Source organism: Lichenostomus cassidix, chromosome Z (assembly GCF_008360975.1).
Source record: "Lichenostomus cassidix isolate B80296 chromosome Z, HeHo_3.0, whole genome shotgun sequence".
Classification (NCBI taxonomy): domain Eukaryota; kingdom Metazoa; phylum Chordata; class Aves; order Passeriformes; family Meliphagidae; genus Lichenostomus; species Lichenostomus cassidix.
Genome location: NC_139511.1, coordinates 5,367,352 through 5,391,242, shown reverse-complemented (window position 1 = coordinate 5,391,242; position 23,891 = coordinate 5,367,352). Strand labels below are relative to the sequence as shown.

Sequence of the window (23,891 nt, the reverse complement as noted above, 5' to 3'; positions counted from 1 at the left end):
CTCAAATTGGGGGCGCAGGGGGGAACAAGAGACAAAATTCTTACTGAGGAAAGAAAAAGGCAAAGCCTATTGAGAAGACGTAAGTGTGAGTCTACTCCAACTGTAGGCCATTCATTCCTTGGGTAAATCAACATCCACCCATGGGGCAGCATTTTAGCTTTGATGGCAATGCTGACAAAATTGCTGCCCCTTCTGGATGCTGTTGCTGACCTGAAAGAATGAGAAATGTGCAAAATCTGCCAAAGACGGGCAGGGAGAGTGAGAAAGGACCTGCAGGTTGGCCGGAAAACAGGCCAAAAGAATGTCTTTAACTCTCGCTTTTTCATCAATTCCCATTGTCCCATTTGACCTGTGTGCTTTGAAATGGGGAACTCTGTTAGCAGCTGCAACCAAAATACTGAAGCTACCCACTCTTACATCCTTGTCCTCACCTCAGCTATGTAAAACACAGTGATTTTGCTTTCACGAGAGAAAAACAAGAGTTTCCATGGGATGATTCAATTTGGAGCCATCTCTGAAACCTTTGCACTTGCCTTCATGCTTTGGGGTTGTGCTGCAAAGCTGAGCAAGAAGGAAGAGTTCCCCTGCAGCAAGGAAGGGTTTGCACCTTGGCCCGCCCCGCCTGCCCGGCCAGCGCCCCGGGAGCTCCACGGCCGCGCTGTGCCCGCGCTGTGCTTCTCTCTGGCTCGTGTCGCTTGTCCCCGCCAAGTCCTGCCCGCGCCGGGGCCGTTGCGCTGAGGCGTTGCTGCCACAGTCTGCGAGCGGCGATCGACATGGACGAGTCCCCTCTGCCCCCCGGGCTCAGCCCCCGCACCTTCCCCGCCAAGCTGTGGCACCTGGTGAACAGCCCCCGCGTCCGCTCCGTGCGCTGGGACAGCCTGGCCCGGGGGCTGCTCATCGACCGCTCGCTCTTCGAGCGGGAGCTGCTCAGCCCGGCCGGCGCCCAGGGGCCTGCCCCGCACACCTTCCGAGCCACGCGCTTCGCCAGCTTCGTGCGACAGCTGTATCGCTACGGCTTTCGCAAGCTGCAGGGCGATGCCGGCGCCTGGCTCCACTACAGCAACCCCAGGTTTCGCCGGGACCGCCCCCAGCTCCTGCTGCGCGTCAAGCGGCGGAGGGAGGTCAAGAAGCGGCGGCGCCAAGCGGCTGCCGGGCCGGGCGGCTTCAGGCGCCCTCCGTGCAGCTTCCACCTGCTGCACAGGGAGCGGCCGCTGCCGGCCGGCCCCGCCGGGCATCTCCCCAGCGCCGGTGAGAGCACGGGGCTGGGAGCTGCGGGCTTTGGCCGAGGGTGGCGCGGGCTTTGGCCGTGGGCGCTGCCCGTGCTGGGGCTGCTCAGCGCAGCTGCCCCGGCCGGCCCAGGGGCTGTCTGTCCTTGGGCAAGGCAGCTGTGCCGTGCCGTGCCGTGCCGTGCCGTGCCGTGCCGTGCCGTGCCGTGCCGTGCCGTGCCGTGCTCCCCGGGCTGCCGGGGGCTGCGGGACAGTCCCGCCGGGGCTGCGCTCACAGCAGCCTGGCCCGCTCGGCCTGCAGCTGGCCCAGCCCCGCGCCGTGGCTGCCGCTGCTCCTTGCCCGGCCACGGGCACGCTTGGCGAGCTCTCCGTGAGTGCGTGTGAGTGCCGAGGGCTCGGTGGGGCTCAGGGCCAGCTGCAGGGAGCCTCGTGTCCCTTTGGAGCTGAGGGGGAAACCCCTGGCAGTTGGGGATCTGGCAGTTGGGGTTCTGGCAGCTGCCTCCTGCCAAGGAATTGCACAGGGACAGTTTTCTGAGACAGTTGAACGAACAGGGGAGAGCTAAATAGTCCAGGAATTGGTTGTTTGAAACCCACAGAATATATTTGGTTGTTGTTCTTGCTCACCCTTCTTGGAAGGATCTTAGCTTTTCCCTGGTGGAAGTACAGTTGCTGCCAAAGGAAACATAGCCGCGGAGCAATACTGACCCAGTCTTCCCTTTGCTTGCTTTCTTCCTTCCTCTTCTCCTGCTGCACAGCTGCCTCGTGGCAGCATCTCAGTGCTGCCTCGCCTGAGAGTTCCGAGCTGCCTCCAGGCCCTTCCAGGACAAGTCCAGCAGCAACAGCCTCCAGCTCCCCATGGCATGGATGTGAGGAAGAGGAATTACCGATATGGCATCCTGACGTGGTTCTGCGGAAACTGAGGGAGATCAGGAGATCCGTGTCTGAAAGGAATCAGGTAACTCCATTGGATGTCAACGAAAGGAGGTGGACTGATAGCTTTGAATGTTGTTGTATGGCTGACAAGAAGAGGTTTGTTGAATTGAATTTATTTAATTAACATTTAGTTATTTAATTATTCTGCGTGAAGCAAAATTTCTAAAAGAAGAGGGAATGAAAAAGTGACCCCCCTTTAGTGAACATGTAGGGTGTGAGCCTGTGTTTGCCAAGTTTGGGGCTCATTTACCTGGGAAGAATCCCTAGTGCAAGGGCATCGTTCATGGTGATGATTTTTAGGTTCTAAGAGACTTTGTTTGATGTAAAATAACAGACGAGTGTTTGGAGAATTGCCCCTGGAGGCAAAGTGTCCCGAGCAGGGAGGGGCATGCGAGAGGAGCCTGTGTTACAGCACCAGCTGTGGGCTGTGCCTCCTTGTGGCTGGAGGGCCAAGGCAGAGCCAGGGCTGGGCTGCAGCTGCTGCTGCTGTGTGAGCCCTGCCGTGCGTGTAGGCGCTGCCAGAGCCGTGTGAGGGGATGTGCTGCAGCTGCAGCTTTCTTGTGCTCTCAGTAGCCTCCAGTCAAGGTTCTGTTTGGGAAATCCTCAGCTGGGCAAACTGGCCAGTCTTGCTCTCTGGGTTCCGGAGCTCAGGCACCTTCCTCTTGGACATCTCTGTGGGAAGAAATGTGTGTTCCCATCCAGTGGTGGCAAAGCTGCATCCTGGATGAGGCTGTTGTGCTCAGGGCTGTGGAGGGAGGAGCACATCCCTGTGCCAGGAGCTGGCAGGACTGGTTCCTTAGTGCCCACCTCATGTGTTCAGTGTGGCCCCCACGTTCAACCTTGTCAGCTTTGGCAGCTTTTGGATGTGTTTGAGAAGTCAGTCTTCTCCACTGTTGAAGGTATTTGGGAGCCAGACTTCCTGTGTGGGAAGAAGGGATGAAGTGTGTGAGCCATGGAGTTGTTGAACCAGGTGCTTTGTGTCATTGGCAAGAACGGTTTATTTCTTTGTCTTTTTCCTTCAAGGACAGCACTGGTGTCACCCCAGAGCCTTCAGGAGGGGAGCCTGAGAACAAGGATCCAGCAGAGAGAGCTTTGCCTGGCACCGTGAGCCGCGGGAACAGTTCCCTGGAGCCCGAGGAGCTTGGTAAGGAGAGAGCCCAGCTTGGTTTTGAGAGGTCTGAGATGGCTGCTGTGGGCCTGCCTCTGGCAGGAAGGGAGATCAGAGGAGTTCTTGTCTGCAGGCTTGGTGCTTCCTGGTGCCTTGATTTCAAGCAGGGCACTGGCACAGCCTCCCCGCTGGAGCCCTGCCCTGCACGCTTCTCTGGCGGCACTGACCCTGAGTTGTGTGGTGTGGCAAGAGAGCAGAGAATAAAGCTGACCTTCTGGCACTTGTGTCACCAAGCTGGCTGTCCCAGTTTGGTTCATAACTCAGCTGACAGCACCTTTCAGCTTCAGCCATTTCAGTGAGGACTGAGGGCTCTCTGTCAGCACAGAGAAAGAACAAGGATGAGCTTCTTTGTGTGAGCTGGGACTGTGTGTGTTTCTAGCTCTCCTTGGTGCCTTTTGCACTGCGAGTGCTGAGACTTTCTTGGGGTACTTCAATACTTTACACAGATTGGGAAACTTGGAAGGATCCCTGTTCTTTAAAGTGTAGGCTTCAAATGCCCAAGTTAGAGTCTGCCTTTCAGGCCTTATTTAACCATACCTGATAGAAGTACAATTGCTGCTAAAGGGAAATGTGCACAAGAGCCAATATTGACTCAGTGTTCCCTTTGCTTCCCAGACACTCGTGTCCTATCCACCTCTCCAGAAGGGCTGCCCTGTGTGGGAGGGAGAGACAGAGACAGAGCCGATGAACATCAGGCAGGTGTAATGTCTCTGTCTGTAATTACAGCTATAGATGTATATAATTTCTATTTATATGTTTTCATTGTAGTAATTGTAGATCTGTATAGATAAATTTTGATATGTAGTTGTAGATGTATATAGTTTCTGTTTTATATATGTAGGCATAGAAGTGCATAGTTTCATTTATACATGTGTAGTTACATTTTGATATATATAGTTCTAGTTATTAATGGGTATAGTTATATTTATAATTCAGGGGTATATGCAGGTTTAGGTACATAGATTGCTATTGGTATAAATATAGGCTGCTTTTTAACCTCTTTTCCTTCCTTGCTTCCTCTCTCTCCCCTTGCTTTTCCCCCTGTGCCCCCTCTGTCCCCTCTTCCCATGCTGGGTCCGAGCTGGCAGCCGGGCCGGGCGGAGCAGCAGTTGGAGCCCCAGGTGTCCCTGCAGCGGTGGGAGCAGCTGGTGTCCCCTGAGGAGCTGCTGAAGGATGGTGAGACTGAGGGGCTGAGGGGGCTGAGGAGAGGTGACACTGAAGGGATGGAAATGTTGAGGTCGTGGTGGGGCTGAGGGGTGTGGGAGAGCAGAGGGGATGGTGGGGATGGAGGGAACCTAGGAGAGCAGGGGGGAGCTGTGGGGCTGAGGTGTGTGGAGGAGCTGATGGGGATGGTGGGGACTGAGGGGACAGGGAAGTGGTACAGTCTGAACTGGGTCTGGGTGTAAGGGGACAGGGTGGGTTTAAAGGGACTGAGTGGGGTGAGAGGACTGTGGGGGTCTGAAGAGCCTGGGAGGGTGCAGGTTTGCTGAGGGGATGGCAGGGCTGAGGGGATGGAGGGAGTCAGCAGGGAGCTCAGAGGGGTCCAGCACTGCTGCTCTGCCAGGCCTTGGAACCAATTTCAGAGCCTCCACTTTTTCCACAGCTTCCCTGAAAGTCCTCAAGAACATCGGAGAGTGACAAGAGCCATCAGTGAGAAGCTGAAGGGCACCAGCAAGAGCAGTGAACAGGGAGCTGCTGCTGCTGCCACCCGAGAGCCTGGGTGAGGCCACAGGGCCGCTGAGGCAGGCTGGGCTGAGGGTGGCGCGGGCTTTGGCCGTGGGCACTGCCCGTGCTGGGGCTGCTCAGCGCAGCTGCCCGGCTGGCCCAGGGGCTGTCTGTGCTTGGGCAAGGCAGCTGTGCTGTGCCGTGCCGTGCCGTGCCGTGCCGTGCCGTGCCGTGCCGTGCCGTGCCGTGCCGTGCCGTGCCGTGCCCCCCGGGCTGCCGGGGGCTGCGGGACAGTCCCGCCGGGGCTGCGCTCACAGCAGCCTGGCCCGCTCGGCCTGCAGCGTTTTCTTTCTCACCCTGCTGGGGAGGCTCTGAGATTTTCTCTTCCCTCACACAAGTGCAGGTGCTGCCGAGGGAAACATCCTGATACTGACTCAGTGTTCCCTTTGCTTCCCAGATGTTCCATCTGCTGTCCCAGTCCAGGAGGGCTGCGCTGCACGGGTGGAAGAGACAGAGGGAGAACGAGTGAAGATGGGGCTTCTGAAATCCCTCCGGATATATTTATAGATTTATATAATTATGTATAAATACATGGATATTTAGATAGGTAGATTGATGTTTGTATAGGTGTATTTCTATTTCTATTTATTTATGTCTGGATTTAATTTTATGTCTGTGCTAAGTTTTAATAATATAATATTATATAACATAACATTACATAATATATATCTATTATGTAATAAATTAGTTTTGTTACACTGAAGTTGATATTTGAATATTTTTTGATTGTGTGGTTTTAGAAATCTGTAATAAATTTAAATCTTTAACTTATTTGATATTTGTGTATTTATGTACCAAGTGTAACAATCTTCAATAAATTAAATTTTTTATCTGAAATAAGCACTAAGTTGTGTTTTTCAAAACAATGAGCAGATGTAAACACGGTGATGTTGCAGGATTCTGGCAGTGAGTGAAGGGGACTGGGGGAAATTCTCCAGCCATGCCCAGCAGCTCCCCAGTCTCAGTCAGGCTGGGCAGTGAAACCGCAGATTTGGGATGGCAGCAGAGCCACACGCTGGGGAATAACTCGCTGCAAAGGCCTGCTGAGCAAACGGGACTCCACTGAGCGGAGAGCTCCAAGCAGGAGCCACCCGGGGAGGAGAAATCATTTACAATGAAACAGAGAGAGAAAATGTGGCAAAACAGATGTGAGGATACTCTGGGAGTCTGATAAAATGCTCTAAATCAGTGCTGTCTAGGTACATCATCAGCAAAAATAATTTGTTAATAACTTAACACCATCCATGAAAGATGAATGACACTTCCCTCTTGTTTTGGAAGTGCAACATGTCCTTATTCCTGAGAAGTTTTGCCCTTCAGCACCTCCCTCATTCACATTAAATAAAAAGCTTAGGTACTACCCATTGTCACCATGAATGAAAACAGCCCTGCCCTGGTGACAGCCTTTGCAAAGTCTTCCCTCCTCCTGTCCCCACATCTCACAAACAGAACCATCCCCTTCCTGCCCAAAGTGAGCCTGAGGTGAGTGAGGGCTTCAGGAACTCAGGAGGCTGCAATACCACCACAGGTAGAAAGGTTTTGCAAAGCTTTTTATGAAGCATCAGTAAACTGTGGATTTGCCAGTCTTCCCCTGGAATAATGTTCTACTCATGAATGATCTGGGAGGACACTGTGCCTCCAGCTAACACAGATTTCACTGTCAAGTTTGGGGTTTTTTCTTGGCTTGAATAGGGGAAAGTGAAAATTGTAATGTTTAGAGTGAAATTTCAGCTTTGGTGTAGCTGGATTTCCACCATTATTTACTTTGCAAAGTAGAGTAAAAGCTTTACATTCCCAACAGAAGCTAACTGGCAGCCCACACAGAGAGCTGAAGGAGGCCCAGGTGGGCTTGCTGCATGCTGGTCCAAGGGGCAAGTTGGAACCAAATCCCCTTTTCTTGCAGATTGAGCCTCTGTGTCTTGCTGTCTCCAGGGCAGTCTCGGGTAAGACATGCTAACCCAGCCAGGAACTGTGGATATGTGAGTTCTGTCAGCGACCTGCTTCTCCAGAGTGAGGGACAAGGCCAGCCCCAAAGCCAGTGCTGAAAGGTGTTCTTGGTGCTGGAACAGGCCAGGCTGGCCTTGTGCAGGGATGGCCTGCAAAGGGGACCTTCCCACCTTGGGCTGCTGGCAAAGGGCAGCTGGTGGCCTCCCACCAAATGCTTCTTTTGTCCAGCTCTTGCAAATGTTCCAGCCAGCGTCAATTCCTGCTGCTCACACCAGCCCCTTTCCAAGCAGGAGGAGTTTTGTGGAGGCAGCCTGACAGCTTAGTGGCAGGAGAATAAAAGACACAGCTGCGTGTTGCAAAAACAGGAAAAGCAGATCCTCCTGCAGCAGCAGGTTGGAGAGTCCCGTGTCCCCTCAGCATTGTGATGTCACTGTCCTGTACCCTCTGTGCCCTGAGCCCAGGAAAGGTCACCCTTTGGCACCACCAGTGACAAGATTTCTGCTTTGGCCAGACACTGCATTGTCTCCAGGCTCCCCTGGGGCTTATCAACATCAATGTGTTTCTCCTCCCAGCGAAGAGGAGGAAATCCCCACCAAATCCATCTCAGACCTCCCAGCAAGAGACCCAGGATGCCGAGAGCTCCCCGTGAGCCCCAGACTCTGGCTGTGAGCTGTGGCTCCTGGGAAAGCATTTGAAGGGCCAGCAGAGCACAGAGAGGTGCTGGGGGTGTTTCTGTATTCCCTTCTCACTGCACTGCTGGGGCTTTTCAGCATCAGTTCGTCCCAGGGCTATGTGAGTGGCACAAGTGCTCCACATGTAACTCCATCGTCATATGTCATTGAAATTCCTACACATACTCATACCCCAAAAGCGTGACATATTTCCTGGAACTTCCTTTTTCTTTTTGAAATCAATCAATTTAAAGGGTGTGATGGTGATTTATTTGATTTAGACATTTTATTATAAGCATACTGAGGTAAGAGTTGGCACTAAATTTTGAGCCAATACCATAATTATAGAAAGCACGCCCTAATGATATCAGGAATTATTTATTATTGTCATGTTTGCATTGATATTTGAATTGCCCACCACTTATTCCAATATAACAGAGATTATTCAAAATCTTTTTTAGCATTTATCTACAATGTCCAGAAATCTTTTCATTTGAACCTAATCTGCTCTTTGAGACCAAAATATATAAACCTTCTGATCAACAACCAAAAAACCCAACAAATCCACAAAAAAATTGTAGACAACATGATATTGAAGTTCTAGGTAAAACACATCTGTGAGGAGCCAATTTGGTTTTGATTTGTCTCAACACTGATTGTCAGACACCTGTGAGGGAGGGATTGCACATGTGCCACTTGCAGCAGGCAGCTAGGAGAGGATGGCTGAAAGCCTTGTCTCTGGGGAGACTTTGCCTGGCAACCATTTCTTGTCTCACATGGACAGGCAGTCAGCAGGGGACAACCAAGGTCACTGTACCCTGCAGAGACATTCTCCAGTCAGATGGTGAAAGGTCTCTCCATCACTGGACTGCAGGGAAATGCTGGACTGGGCCAAGGGACTCCTGTCAGCAGGCAGACCTTGGGAAGGGCCAGGGGCTATAAAGTAACTGTGTCACAAACTCGTGGGCTTGGTGACTCTGGGCCTTTTTCATGTCTTGTCTTTTGTGGCTTTGGAGCTGTGGCTTTGTGCTTCGGGCCTTTTGTGTCCTGTCTTTTGGGCTTTTTGAGTCTGGGGTCCTTTTGTGTCTTGTGGTTTTACTTTGGTTCCAGCCTCCTGAAGTCTGTTTCAGTTCTCAGATACAACATTGTCCCAGTAGACTTAATTTCACCCTAGACCATGGGTTTGAAAAGGACTCCTTGCAGTTCCCCATAGTTGAACACGACAAGTGGCCATGCAGAGAGTGGCAGAGCCATTGGAGCATTGATAAACCATCCCCTGACAAGACCAGCTGCCCCTGCTGCCCTCTCTGCCTTTGCCATCTGCTGCCCTGGGGCAGTGCAGCTGCAGATTTCCTGTGGGAAGAGGTGCTGCTGCCATGGCCCTCAGCCTCAGGCTGTGCCCCACAGGACATGGGTGCCACAGTGGGCCATGAGGGGAAGGGCAAAGGCACCAGGAGGCTGAGGAAGCACCATGCAGAGACTGTGTGAGGGAAAAACAACCAATTATTCATTTATTTCCTAAATAAAGGGTTAAAAGGACATTGCTAGTCCTACTGGTGGGGGGGCCTCTTGCAGGGGTGGGGAGATTCCTGAGGCTCACAGGCTCTATGCTTTGGGGGATGCAGAGGATGGCTTCCCTTCCCTTCCCTTCCCTTCCCTTCCCTTCCCTTCCCTTCCCTTCCCTTCCCTTCCCTTCCCTTCCCTTCCCTTCCCTTCCCTTCCCTTCCCTTCCCTTCCCTTCCCTGAGCTTCCCTGAGCTTCCCTGAGCTTCCCTGAGCTTCCCTTCCCTGAGCTTCCCTTCCCTGAGCTTCCCTTCCCTGAGCTTCCCTGAGCTTCCCTGAGCTTCCCTGAGCTTCCCTTCCCTGAGCTTCCCTGAGCTTCCCTGAGCTTCCCTTCCCTGAGCTTCCCTGAGCTTCCCTTCCCAAAGCTTCCCTTCCCTTCTCTAAGCTTTCCTTCCCCTCCTTAATTTTTCCTTCCCTTCCCTAAGCTTCCCTCAGATTCCCTTCCCTGAGCTTCCCTTCCCTAAGCTTCCCTTCAAGGCTCTGGGCCCAAGCCTTGGCCGCAGACATGGCCGAAGATGGCCAGCCTTGTGCCCAGCAGGGGCCTGGCTCTCTCAGCACTGCAGGCACCCAGAGGGGAGCAGAGGCAGCGCCTGCCTTGCCCAGCACCTCTCCTGGCCCGGGCAGCCCCATGGCGCCCAGCAGGCACACTCTGGTGCTGCAGAAGAGGAGGTGGAGGAGGGAGGAGGGAGGAGGGAGGAGGAAGGAGGAAGGAGGAAGGAGGAAGGAGGAAGGAGGAAGGAGGAAGGAGGAAGGAGGAAGGAGGAAGGAGGAAGGAGGAGACCCACAAAATTCTGGCTGCACAGGGAGAAAAGGCCCCAGGTTCTCCTGCTTTCATTGAGGAGATGCCATCGGCAGGGACACAGAGCCCTGTCCCTGCCCCACACAGCCCCCCAGGCTGCAGCCAGCCACAGGATCAGAGGCACCTGGAGCCCAGCATGTGCCCCGAGAAGGCAGTAACTACCAAGAACAATGGGACTGGGAAGAGTACACTGGCCAAGAGCTTTCTGGAGAGCAAGGCTCCATTGCCTAGGAGGTGTCCAAAGGCATCAAAGAGAACAGACCGTCGGTGCAGTCCGGCTGGCATGGGATGGCTGGGAAGATGGCAGTGTCCAGGCCGTGGGGCCCAAGGCCTTGTGCTGGGAGAATGACAAGAGGGATGAGGACGTGTGGGACTACATGAGCCTCCTGGAACTTCTCGAAGAATAAGCAGGATCCAGGGGGGAAAGAGCAGTCGTTTTTACAATGGGTGGGCTCACCGTGTCCTTCCCGTGGGAGGCTTGGCTCGAGAACCTCTCACTAGTGTCGCACCCCCGACTGCCGCTCTGGGCCGCACTTGCCCTTCTGGAAGCCCGAGCCACCGTGGCACACGCGGCCTGTCCCGCCCTAGCCAGGCAGGTGCCCGAGGCAGGGCCCGAGAGCCTGCAGCCTGCCCTGCACAGCCCCCCAAGCCCCGGGACAGCCCAGCCGGGAGCCCAGGCCCTCAGGCAGCAGCCGATTCCACAAAAGAAGTGTGCCTCGTGCTTCAGGTGGATGCAGTGGGTGCTGTGGGGCTGTTCTGCTGCTCCTGCCCAGCGACATCACCTGAGGACTCTTTCCTTTCCTTTCCTTTCCTTTTCTTTCCTTTCCTTTCCTTTCCTTTCCTTTCCTTTCCTTTCCTTTCCTTTCCTTTCCTTTCCTTTCCTTTCCTTTCCTTTCCTTTCCTTTCCTTTCCCCTTTCCTTTCCTTTCCTTTCCTTTCCTTTCCTTTCCTTTCCTTTCCTTTCCTTTCCTTTCCTTTCCTTTCCTTTCCTTTCCTTTCCTTTCCTTCCCTTTCCTTCTCTTCCTTTCCTTTCCTTTCCATTCTTTTCCTTTTCCTTTCCCTTCCCTTCCCTTCCTTTCAATTCCTTTCCTTTCCTTTCCTTTCCTTTCCTTTCCTTTCCAAACTTCCCAAACTTCCCAAACCTTCCTTCCCTTCCCAAACCTTCCCAAACCTTCCCAAACCTTCCCTTCCCAAACCTTCCCAAAGCTTCCCTTCCCTTCCCAAAGCTTCCCTTCCCTTCCCAAACCTTCCCTTCCCAAAGCTTCCCTTCCCAAAGCTTCCCACAGCTTCCCTTCCCTTCCCAAACCTTCCCTTCCCTTCCCACAGCTTCCCTTCCCTTCCCACAGCTTCCCTTCCCACAGCTTCCCTTCCCTTCCCTTCCCTTCCCTTCCCTTCCCTTCCCTTACCTTCCCAAACCTTCCCTTCCCTTCCCTTCCCTTCCCTTCCCTTCCCAACGCTTCCCTTCCCTTCCCAAAGCTTCCCTTCCCAAAGCTTCCCTTCCCTTCCCTTCCCTTCCCTTCCCATAGCTTCCCTTCCCTTCCCAAAGCTTCCCTTCCCAAAGCTTCCCTTCCCTTCCCAAAGCTTCCCTTCCCAAAGCTTCCCTTCCCTTCCCAAAGCTTCCCTTCCCAAACTCCCAAGCTTCCTTCCCTTCCCGTTCCCTTGCTTCCTTCCCAAAGCTTCCTTCCCTTCCCTGGCTTCCTTCCCGTTCCAAAGCTTCCCTTTCCTTCTAAAGCCCATTCCTTCCCTTCCTTCCCGGTTCCGTTCCCTTCCTTCCTTCCTTCCTTCCTTCCTTCCCGGTTCCTTCCCTTCCTTCCCTTACTTCACTTCCCTTCCAAAGCTTCCTTCCCTTAGCTTCCCTTACCTTCCCAAAGCTTCCTTCCTTCAAAGCTTCCTTCCCAGAGCTTCCCTTCTGCTTCCTTCCTTCCTTCCCTTCCTTCCTTCGCTTCCCTTCCAAGCCTTCTCTTCCCAAAGCTTCCCTTCCCAAAGCTTCCCTTAACTTCCCAAAGCTTCCCTTAACTACCCAAAGCTTCCCTTCCCTTCCCAAAGCTTCCCATCCCTTCCCAAAGCTTCCCTTCCCAAAGCTTCCCTTCCCAAAGCTTCCCTTCCCAAAGCTTCCCTTCCCAAAGCTTCCCTTCCCAAAGCTTCCCAAAGCTTCCCTTCCCGAAGCTTCCCGTTCCCAAAGCTTCCTTTGCTTCCCAAAGCGTGTTCCCTTGCCAAAGCTTCCTTCTTCCTTCCCTTTTGCTTCCTTTCCTTCCTTACTTCCCTTCCCTTCCTTCCCTTCCTTCCTTCCTTCCCTTAGCTTCCCTTCCCTTCCCAAAGCTTCCCTTCCCAAAGCTTCCCTTCCCAAACCTTCCCTTCCCAAACCTTCCCTTCCCTTCCCAAAGCTTCCCTTCCCAAAGCTTCCCTTCCCTTCCCAAAGCTTCCCAAAACTTCCCTTCCCTTCCCAAAGCTTCCCTTCCCAAAGCTTCCCTTCTCATCCCAAAGCTGCCCTTCCCTTCCCAAAGCTTCCTAAAGCTTCCCTTCCCTTCCCAAAGCTTCCTTTCACTTAGCTTCCCGAAGCTTCCCTTCCCGAAGTTTCACTTCCCTTCCCTAAGCTTCCCTTCCCTTCCCTAAACTTCAGTTCCATGCTCTGGGCGCAAGCCTTGGCCGCAGACATGGCCGAAGATGGCCAGCCTTGTGCCCAGCAGGGGCCTGGCTCTCTCAGCACTGCAGGCACCCAGAGGGGAGCAGAGGCAGTATCAGAGGATGATAATGAGAAGTAAAATACGCTTTTAAGATACTATTTCTTTGCTCACCCCACTCCCTCCTTCCCACCAGCAGCACGGGGTGGGGGGCAGGGTATGGGGGTTTTCTTTGGTCAGTTCATCACCAAAATGTCTTCTGCTGCTCAGGGAGAGGAGTCCTCTACTGAGCCATGGGGCCCCTCTCACAGGAGACAGTCCTCTGAGAACTCTTCTGGCATCCAAAGAAGGTTTCAAATCTCATGAGCAGCAGTCTGCCCAAACCTGCTGCACCACGAGTCCTTGTCCACGGGGCACAGACCTCCGAGCCAAAGCCAGGCTGTTCCATTTTGGGAGCAAGGCCTTCCTCTCTGCTGGGACTCCCACTGGATCACAGCTTCCTCCAGGCATCCACCTGCTCTGGCGTGGGCACCTCCCCACGGGCTGTGGGTGCATCTCTGCACCCCCGTGGACCCCATGGGCTGCAGGGGGACCACCTGCTCCCCCATGGTCATCACCACGGCCAGCAGAGAGATTTCAGCTCTGGCCTGGAGCACCTCCTCCCCCACCTTCTCCCTGACCTTGGTGTCTCCATGTTGTTTTCCCCTCACATTTTCTCACCTCCTCCTCCTCCTCTGTCTAAAAAGAAGTATGTGCTCACATTGTTTTGATTTCTTCTTAAATATGTTTTCACATAAATATATACCTAACATCCCTAATGGGCCCAGGCTTGGCCAGCAGCATTTCCATCATCTTCAGAGCCATCAGAGACTGGCTGTGCTGAGTATGGTGAAAACTTCCAGAACATTCACACAGGACACACAGGAGCCATTTTTGTGTCCCTCCTCACCCACTAACAAAAGCTGGGGTAAACAAAACTAACTCATTAACACAGCAGAACGTTTCCTCCCAACCCTTCAACCCCTTCCTCTGACCTTGCATTTATACATGGGTAGTTACAGTTATATATATATAGTTATAAATGGCCACAGTTATATTTATACACTTAGAGGTATATGGAGGCTTAGATAGATAGACTGATATTTCTATAGGTGGAGGCTGTTTTTCAACCTCTTTCCCTACTCTGCTTTCTTTTTCTTCCTTTGCTTTTCCCCCCGTGTCCCCTGTGCCCCCTTTGTCCCCTCTTCCTGTGCTGGGTCCGAGCTGGTGGCCGGCCCAGGCAGAGCAGCAGTTTCAGCCCCAGGTGTCCCTAGAGCAGTGAGAGCAGCTGGTGTCCCCTGAGGAGCTGCTGAAGGATGGTGAGACTGAGGGGCTGAGCGGGATGAGGAGAGGTGACACTGAAGGGACAGTGAGCTTGAGGTGCTGGTGGGGCTGAGGGGACTGTGGGGCTGAGGGGTGTGGGGGAGGAAAGGGGAATGGTGGAGCTGTGGGTTCAGGGTGAGCTGCAGGGGATGGTGGGGGCTGAGGGGACAGGAAACTGGCACAGGCTGAGGGGGTGGCAGGTCTAAGGGGACTGGATGTGTCAGAATGGACTGTGGGGGTCTGAAGGAACTGGGGGGACTGTGGGTTTGCTGAGGGGATGGCAAGGCTGAGGGGATGGAGGGAGCCAGCAGGGAGCACAGAGGGGTCCAGGACTGTGGCTCTGCCAGGCCTTGGAACCAATTTCAGAGCCTCCACTTTTTCCACAGCTTCCCTGAAAGTCCCTGAGAACATCGAGAGAAGTGACAAGAGCCATCAGGGAGAAGCTGAAGGGCACCAGCAAGAGCAGTGAACAGGGAGCTGCTGCTGTTGCCCCCTGAGAGCCTGGGTGAGGCCACAGGGCCGCTGAGGCAGGCTGGGCTGAGGGTGGCGCGGGCTTTGGCCGTGGGCACTGCCCGTGCTGGGGCTGCTCAGCGCAGCTGCCCGGCTGGCCCAGGGGCTGTCTGTCCTTGGGCAAGGCAGCTGTGCTGTGCCGTGCCGTGCTGTGCTGTGCCCCCCGGGCTGCCGGGGGCTGCGGGACAGTCCCGCCGGGGCTGCGCTCACAGCAGCCTGGCCTGCTCAGCCTGCAGCTTTTTCTTTCTCACCCTGCTGGGGAGGCTCTGAGATTTTCTCTTCCCTCACACAAGTGCAGGTGCTGCCCAGGGAAATGTCCCGATATTGACTCAGTGTTCCCTTTGCTTCCCAGATGTCCCATCTGCTGTCCCTGTCCAGGAGGGCTGCGCGGGAGGAAGTGACAGAGGGACAGTCTTTCAACACTGACCAGCTGGAATCCCACTGCATATATTTATAGATTTATAAATTTATCAAAGGACATGGATATTTACATATGTAAATTGATATTTGTATATCTGTATTTTTGTTTGTATCTCTTTATGTACATTTTTATATTTTTGTATTATATTTTCATTTTTAATATAGTTGTATGGCTACATAGTTCTACTGTTGCAGTTTTATGGATATATAGATAGGGATATTGATATTTTTATATGTGTGTGTATGTATATTATATATGTTTGTATATTTACCTAGATGTATATATTTATATTTGTATATATGTTTTCAGTTCCATAGCAGTGTAGTTATCTTGATATATTTAGAGACATGAATATTTAGAATAGTATATTGCTATGTGTATATTTGTATAGAGGTGGATTATGTATATCTTTTTGTATGATATAATGTATTTTATATATAATTTTTTATGTCTGTCTTTTTATTGTTTGAATGTATACAGCTATGTGTAAATATGTATAGACTTGTATGTTCATAGAATTATATTTATTTAGTTCTAGGTGTAGGGTTATTTAGATAGGTATGTTGGTGTTTTGTATTTGTTATTTACTATGGTTGTAACTATATGTAATAAATTAGTTTTGTTAAACTTGAATTGATATTTTTATATTAATTGACAGTGTGGTTCGAGCAATTTGTAATAAATTTAGCTTTTTAGCTTATGCTGATTTTTGTGTATTTATGTATTACAAGTAACAATCTTCAATAAATTTCATTTTAAAACTGAAATAAGCATTCAGTTGTGTTTTTTAAAGTAATGAGCAGATGTAAACACGATGATGCTGCAGGATTTTGGCAGTGAGTGAAGGGGACTGGGGGAAATTCTCCAGCCATGCCCAGCAGCTCCCACAGTCTCAGTCAGGCTGGCAGTGAAACCGCAGATTTGGGATGGCAGCAGAGCCACACGCTGGGGAATAACTCGCTGCAAAGGCCTGCTGAGCAAACGGGACTCCACTGAGCGGAGAGCTCCAAGCAGGAGCCACCCGGGGAGGAGAAATCCCCAGCCCATCCCACCGGGAGTTCTTTAGGAAGCGCTCCAGGCGTCCCTCTCAACGTCATCCTGGAGACCAAAACCAGGCAGGGATCCTGGGACAGCTCCACTGCCTCTGGCAGCACTTGGGCAAAGGATGTGGAGCCAGGGGGAGGTGACAGTGACTGTCACTGCTGCAAGGTAGGGATGAGGGAAGGGCCATTGGCACAAGGGGCTGAAACGGGGCAAAATGCAGAGAGACGGTGGAGAACTGGGAAGCAGCGAGTTCTCAAACCTGCTACAATAATGGAAGCCCTTTTTGTGAAGTTCCTTGAAGGAACTCTCAGAGGAGTTGATGCCTTTGGTCAGCAGTGGCAGAAGGGAAAAATGCAGTAACACTAGGAGATGGTCTGTAAGCCCCACAGGCAGTGGCTTAGAGAAAGATCCAGTATATATTTTATAGATTCTATTTATTACATAATAAAAGATATCTATTATTAGAGATGATACACTAAATATCTAGCAAGCTAATGTGTATTATTTGATACATTTTTATTTCTTTTGATAAGTATTTTCATTTGAAGGATTCTTTCTACTTGGGAAGCTGAAGATGTACTGCTGTCCAAAACCTTCTGCCCACACAGCAGGCAGCCCACAGGTGTGTGCCTGCAAACCCACACACTGTCCTTGCTCTTCTCAGCACCTGGGCTGCTGTTGGCACAGAATTTGGATGAATTTACCTCCACAGACTACAAATGGCGAGTTCAGCTTGTCATGAACACAGGTGTGGCAAGGCACAACATGGAGCTCTCTGATCAGTTGCATTATTGCACATGCTTTCATTCCTGCTGGGGACTGAGGAACTCTTAAAAGCACCAAGGATACAGAAAAGAGGGGCAAAGAGTTGGCATCGTGCCATTGCTATTATCTGCATGGAAGAAAATGCACTGATTTCTTTTAGAATATAACTTTCCAAAACCCAGGGAAGCTGCTCAGTGTCAGTAGCCCAATTGGAAATGGTTTGACTGACTTGGTTTAAATGGAGTGTTAATTGTGCACTCTGGCCTTGGTTAAAACCACCTGCCCTGACCTGCAGACAAAAGCACCACCAGCACCACCAGCAGAAGCTATGTCTGTCACTTTTCTGTCAAAGCTGTGTTTGGATTTGCGAGAACAAAGGAAAACATGTCAGACACTGTGGATTTACACTGAGACTCTGAGAAATCTGAGTTCCAGAACAAAGGGCCGCAGCTCCTCTGGGACACTCCTTGCGCTCCCAGGCAGGTGGGCTGCCCTGGCTGCCCAGGACCCTGCGCACCACGGGCTCTGCAGAGCTGCCCAGCAGGGAGGCAGCTTCGGGCACCTCAGCCCCCGGGCACCAGTGCCCTTCTTGCTCTGGACGGCTGCCTGTGGGCAAATGCAGGCTGGTGGCCTCCTGCTCTCGGCCCTGGCCCGACCTTGCCGGGCTAATCCCGTTCCCTGTGTGAAACGTGCTGAAGAGGGACTTGTTTGTTTCCAGCTCTCCGGGGCATTAATTTGCGCCACTAAGCACTGAAGGAAAAGGCATCACTCAACAACAGGCCCTGACTGAGGCCTCAACAACAGGCCCTTGTGTCAGGGACCGAAGATGTGTCTAAGGCCCTGACATATTTGGTCTGGTGTTGTGCACATCCTCACTAAGATACCATAGGAGAAGATCTTATTGGTAGTTGGTAGGATTTTACCCTTCACAAATGTAACTACGTATCGCTTACCTAGTGGGATTCATCCTGCAAGAGTGGAACAACACGCAGTAAGCCATTGTTGGCATGGAGGCTGTTACCATGGGCCTTGGCCCTGCATGAGATGATGCTGAAACTGGGCACTCCTGAGGAGGAGACATAAGGTGTGGTCCTGGGCTGGAGGCATGGACGCCATGATGCACACCATTTTCATCCAGGGGACGACCTGAAGGAGCACTGCCTTCCTACTCCTCCAGCTCAGAAGACATGCTTCATCTCCTCCTCCTGCTCGATGGCTTCTTCAGAATCCATGGGTCAGTATGTATATATTGCTAATGCAACTAATAAAATTAATTCGCTTTGCAATTCTGAGTGTGTTGTGAGTTTTTTGTGCATGGGCATCCTCACAAACCTGTAAAAGCCCTGAGCCCAAGATGACCTCTAGAGGAACCACATGATATATGTATCTGCTCATTAACCAAGTGTTATTAGCATTATGATCTATGTATCTACTCACTGCTGAAACAGGTATTTACCTTCCCAATTCAGAATCCAGACAAGGCCACATCTGGCCTTGTATGGGGCTGAAGGATCCAAAACAACTCCCCTTGCCCCCCCCTTGAGCCCTGGGCAGGCTCAAGGGGAGAGAACCAAGAGGAGAGTGAAGTCAGATGTCCCTGCACCAGAAGTTCTGTCAGACTGGTTGTTCAGCACTATCAAAGCCAGGCTGCTCTCACAGTGCACTCAGAAGCCTCGTGGCCAGCAAAGGTGGAGTCACCAAAGCATTTCCCAGGTACAGCCATGGCTCTCCAGGGCTTTGCTGGGACAGCTTCCCCCAGCTGACGTGCAGATCTGGATGAAGGGGAAAGCATTAGGGTATCTGGTGATGTCTTCCTTCATCACTAGAGGCAACCTGACGTAGTAATCATGAGGTGCATTGCTCAGCTTATCCAGTTCTGATTTTTTTTCACTTGTGCATTACACTAAATTACACTATTCCTTCAGCTGGTGTTTGCATCTGTGTCTCCCACCCACCATCAAATCAAAAACACTGCCAGTTGAGCACAAGACCTGAAAGTCTTCCTATCCATTTTTTGAAAGAGGAAAAAATCGCTGATCTGCACAAAAAGAAACAACCCTTCTCACACCTCCCTCCTGGGGTTCCCTGCAGCATGACCCAGGCAGGGGCTGCTGCTCCTGTCTGAAACCTCCCCCGCTGAATCTCTGCCAGCCCATCTCTGGGAAAACACTCCCGATGGCCACCTCCTTGAATGGAATTTCCACTTTCCAACTTCCTTTCCTGCAGGCAGGTGAGAAAAGTATCCACTCCCAGCACCTTGCTCATCCACAAATTTTTTTCAGCAACAACAACCCTGAAATATCAACCTCTTGCCTTAACCTGGACACTGGGAGCTCACACAAAGATGCCTTTTGTCCAAGGATATCCACAGAGGAGCTCGAGGATGGAGCAGTTTGAAACACAACTCCTTCAGAGTTTAAACCTCCCTTGATCAAATAATGCACAGAAACCTACCCCAAGGGGAAAGCAGGGCAGAAAGAGAAGCTCCTCTGCCACAACAGCAAACTCTGGGCTTCCTTCTCTTCCAGCTGGAGAGTGAAGGCCATGGGATACTCCTGTGTTTGGGAAGGAACCCTGGCACATGGCCTGATTTTGGAGGGCAGCAGAGGGAAGTTCACCAAAGAGAAGGAAAATATTCTCTGGAAGCAAAAGATTATGGCAATATTTCTGCAGGGAAAAGGAAAAAAATTGAAGCATTTGAAAAAGTTCCCAGATGAGAAAGGTTCCCATGACACAACAACCCCTCAGTCTCCTAGGTCTCTCAGGAAGCTCAGGAATGAACCTGCAAGGCTTTCATACACATCACTGGTGTCCATCCCCAGAGTACAAACAGCTGCCCAACAAGACTTCAAGTGACCACAGGACAAACCTTCCCTCTTCACCTCTTCACACCAACTCTAACGAGTCTCCTTCCATTGCAAGATCTCCTTTGTCAGTTTTCATTGACAAGACTTGGCTGCAAAAGTTGTTTTGCATTGTAACTCTCCTCAAATTGGGGGGGCAGGGGGGAACAAGAGATGAAATTCTTACTGAGGAAAGAAAAAGGCAAAGCCTATTGAGAAGACATAAGTGTGAGTCTACTCCAACTGTAGGCCATTCATTCCTTGGGTAAATCAACATCCATCCTAGGGGCAGCATTTCAGCTTTGACGACAATGCTGACAAAATTGCTGCCCCTTCTGGCTGCTGTTGCTGACCTGAAAGAATGAGAAATGTGCAAAATCTGCCAAAGACAGGCAGGGAGAGTGAGAAAGGACCTGCAGGTTGCCTGGAAAACAGGCCAAAACAATATCTTTGACTCTCGCTTTTTCATCAATTCCCATTGTCCCGTTTGACCTGTCTGCTTTGAAATGGGAAACTCTGTTAGCAGCTCCAACCAAAATACTGAAGCTACCCACTCTTACATCCTTCTCCTCACCTCAGCTATGCAAAACACAGAGTGATTTTGCTTTCACGAGAGAAAAACAAGAGTTTCCATGGGATGATTCAATTTGGAGCCATCTCTGAACCCTTTGCACTTCCCTTGATGCTTTGGGGTTGCGCGGCAAAGCTAAGCAAGAAGGAAGAGTTCCCCTGCAGCAAGGAAGGGTTTGCACCTTGGCCCCGCCCCGCCGCGCCCGGCCAGCGCCCCGGGAGCTCCACGGCCGCGCTGTGCCCGCGCTGTGCTTCTCTCTGGCTCGTGTCGCTTGTCCCCGCCAAGTCCTGCCCGCGCCGGGGCCGTTGCGCTGAGGCGTTGCTGCCACAGTCTGCGAGCGGCGATCGACATGGACGAGTCCCCTCTGCCGCCCGGGCTCAGCCCCCGCACCTTCCCCGCCAAGCTGTGGCACCTGGTGAACAGCCCCCGCGTCCGCTCCGTGCGCTGGGACAGCCTGGCCCGGGGGCTGCTCATCGACCGCTCGCTCTTCGAGCGGGAGCTGCTCAGCCCGGCCGGCGCCCAGGGGCCTGCCCCGCACACCTTCCGAGCCACGCGCTTCGCCAGCTTCGTGCGACAGCTGTATCGCTACGGCTTTCGCAAGCTGCAGGGCGATGCCGGCGCCTGGCTCCACTACAGCAACCCCAGGTTTCGCCGGGACCGCCCCCAGCTCCTGCTGCGCGTCAAGCGGCGGAGGGAGGTCAAGAAGCGGCGGCGCCAAGCGGCTGCCGGGCCGGGCGGCTTCAGGCGCCCTCCGTGCAGCTTCCACCTGCTGCACAGGGAGCGGCCGCTGCCGGCCGGCCCCGCCGGGCATCTCCCCAGCGCCGGTGAGAGCACGGGGCTGGGAGCTGCGGGCTTTGGCCGAGGGTGGCGCGGGCTTTGGCCGTGGGCGCTGCCCGTGCTGGGGCTGCTCAGCGCAGCTGCCCCGGCCGGCCCAGGGGCTGTCTGTCCTTGGGCAAGGCAGCTGTGCCGTGCCGTGCCGTGCCGTGCCGTGCCGTGCCGTGCCGTGCCGTGCCGTGCCGTGCCGTGCCGTGCCCCCGGGCTGCCGGGGGCTGCGGGACAGTCCCGCCGGGGCTGCGCTCACAGCAGCCTGGCCCGCTCGGCCTGCAGCTGGCCCAGCCCCGCGCCGTGGCTGCCGCTGCTCCTTGCCCGGCCACGGGCACGCTTGGCGAGCTCTCCGTGAGTGCGTGTGAGTGCCGAGGGCTCGATGGTGGCCAGGCCCAGCTGGAGGGAGCCTCGTGTCCCTTTGGAGCAGAGGGGGAAAGAGCTGGCAGTTGGGATTCTGGCAGTTGGGATTCTGGCAGTTGCCTCCTGCCAAGGAACTGCAGCGGGACAGTTTTCCCGACGGTTGAACGAATAGGGGAGAGCTAAATAGGTAGGAAATTGGTTGTTGCAAAGCCCCAGAATATGTTTGGGGCTTTTTTTGTTCTCACCCTCCTTGGGAGGATCTGAGTTTTTCCTGATGCAGGTAAAGTTGCTGCCAGGGGAAACAGAGCTGAGGAATAATACTGACCCAGTCTTCCCTTTGCTTCCTTTCTTCTTCTTTTCCTGCTCCACAGCTCCCTCATGCCAGAACCTTTGTGCTGCCTCACCTGAGGGTTTAGAGCTCCTTCCAGGCCCTTCCAGGACAAGTCCAGCAGCAACAGCCTCCAGCTCCCCATGGCATGAACGTGAGGAAGAGGAATTACCGATATGGCATCCTGACGTGGTTCTGCGAAAACTGAGGGAGATCAGGAGATCAGTGTCTGAAATGGATCAGGTAACTCCATTGGATGGCAATGAAAGGGGCTGGACTGATAGCTTTGAATGTTGTTGTATGGCTGACAAGGAAAGGCTTCTTGAAATGAATTTATTTAATTATCATTTAGTCATTTATTATTCTTGATAAAGAAAGATTTCGAAAGGAAGAAGGAATGAAAAGGTCTCCCCCCTTATTGAGGATGAGAGGAGTGAGCCTGTGCTGGCCACGTTTGGGTGCTCCTTTTCTTGGGAAGAATCCCTAGTGCAAGGGCATCGTTCATGGTGATGATTTTTAGGTTCTAAGATATTTTGTTTGATGTAAAGTAATAGAAATATTTTTGAGAATTGCCCCTGGAGGCAAAGTCTCCCGAGCAGGGAGGGGCATGCGAGAGGAGCCTGTGTTACAGCACCAGCTGTGGGCTGTGCCTCCTTTTGGCTGGAAGGCCAAGGCAGAGCCAGGGCTGGGCTGCAGCTGCTGCTGCTGTGTGAGCCCTGCCGTGCGTGTAGGCACTGCCAGAGCCGTGTGAGGGGATGTGCTGCAGCTGCAGCTTTCTTGTGCTCTCAGTAGCCTCCAGTCAAGTGTGTATCTGGGAAATCCTCAGCTGGGCAAACTGGCCAGTCTTGCTCTCCATGTTCCAGAGCTTGGTCATGTTCTTCTTGGACATCTCTATAGGAAGAGATATGTGTTCCCATCCAGTGGTGGCAAAGCTGCATCCTGGATGAGGCTGTTGTGCTCAGGGCAGTGGAGGGAAGAGCACATTCCTGTGCCAGGAGCTGGCAGGACTCCTTCCTTAGTGCCCACATCATGTGTTCAGTGTGGCCCCCACGTTCACCCTTGTCAGCTTTGGCAGCTTTTGGATGTGTTTGAGAAGTCAATGTGTTCCCCAGTGCTGAAGGCCTTTGGGGGCCAGACTTCCTTGGTGGGAACAAGGGATGACATATGTGAGCCATGGAGTTGTTGAACCAGATGTTTTGTGTAAGTGGCAAGAAGGGTTATAGTCTGTATGTTTTTCAAGGGGAGCACTGGTGTCACCCCAGAGTCTTCAGGCGGAGAGCCCAAGAACATGAATCCAGCAGAGAGAGCTTGGCCTGGCACCGTGAGCCATGGGAACAGTTCCCTGGAGCCTGAGGAGCTTGGTAAGGAGAGAGCCCAGCTTGGTTTTGAGAGGTCTGAGATGGCTGCTGTGAGCCTGCCTCTGGCAGGAAGGGAGATCAGAGGAGTTCTTGTCTGCAGGCTTGTTGCTTCCTGGTGCCTTGAGCTCAAGCAGGGCACTGGCACAGCCTCCCCGCTGGAGCCCTGCCCTGCACGCTTCTCTGGCGGCACTGACCCTGAGTCCTGGGGTGTGGCAAGAGAGCAGCGAATAAAGTGACCTTACAGTTGTGTCACTAAGCTGGATGTCCCAATTAGTTTCATAACTCAGTTGACAGCATCTTTCAGCTTCAGCCATTTCAGTGAGGACTTAGGTGTCTCTGTCAACACAGAGAAAGAACAAGGCTGAGCTTCTTTGTGTGAGCTGGGACCGTGTGTGTTTCAAGCTCTTCTTTGTGCCTTTTGCACTGCGAGTGCTGAGACTCTTTTGGGATACTTCAGTTCTTTACACAGATTATAAAAACTTGGAAGGATCCCTGTTCTTTCAAGAGCAGGCTTCTAATGCCCAAGTTAGAGTCTGCCTTTCAGGCCATATTTAACAGTCCCTGATAGAAGGACAATTGCTGCCAAAGGGAAATGTGCACAAGGTCCAGGATTGACTCAGTGTTGCCTTTGCTTCCCAGACACTCATGTCCTATCCACCTCTCCAGAAGGGCTGCCCTGTGTGGGAGGAAGAGACAGAGACAGAGCCTATGAACATCAGGAAGGTGTAATGTCTCTGTCTGTAATAACAGCTATAGATGTATATAATTTCTATTTATATGTTTTCATAGTAGTAATTGTAGATCTGTATAGATAAATTTTGATATGTAGTTGTAGATGTATATAGTTTCTGTT

General features: G+C 52.5%; 1 protein-coding gene and 1 long non-coding RNA gene across 2 annotated transcripts; both read left to right on the top strand.

Moving 5' to 3' along the window:
* The first annotated feature begins 773 nt into the window (after positions 1-773).
* On the top strand, positions 774-23,891 carry LOC146424285 (uncharacterized). Its single transcript, XM_085042825.1, has 4 exons — positions 774-1,248; positions 1,982-2,181; positions 3,183-3,303; positions 23,678-23,891. Exons 1-4 carry the CDS (start codon positions 774-776, stop codon positions 23,851-23,853), a joined length of 972 nt encoding a protein of 323 aa, XP_084898951.1. The 3' UTR covers positions 23,854-23,891.
* Positions 13,878-15,601, top strand: LOC146424286 (uncharacterized). Its single transcript, XR_014847047.1, has 3 exons — positions 13,878-14,009; positions 14,400-14,518; positions 14,876-15,601. It is a non-coding gene; the product is annotated as an uncharacterized LOC146424286 (long non-coding RNA).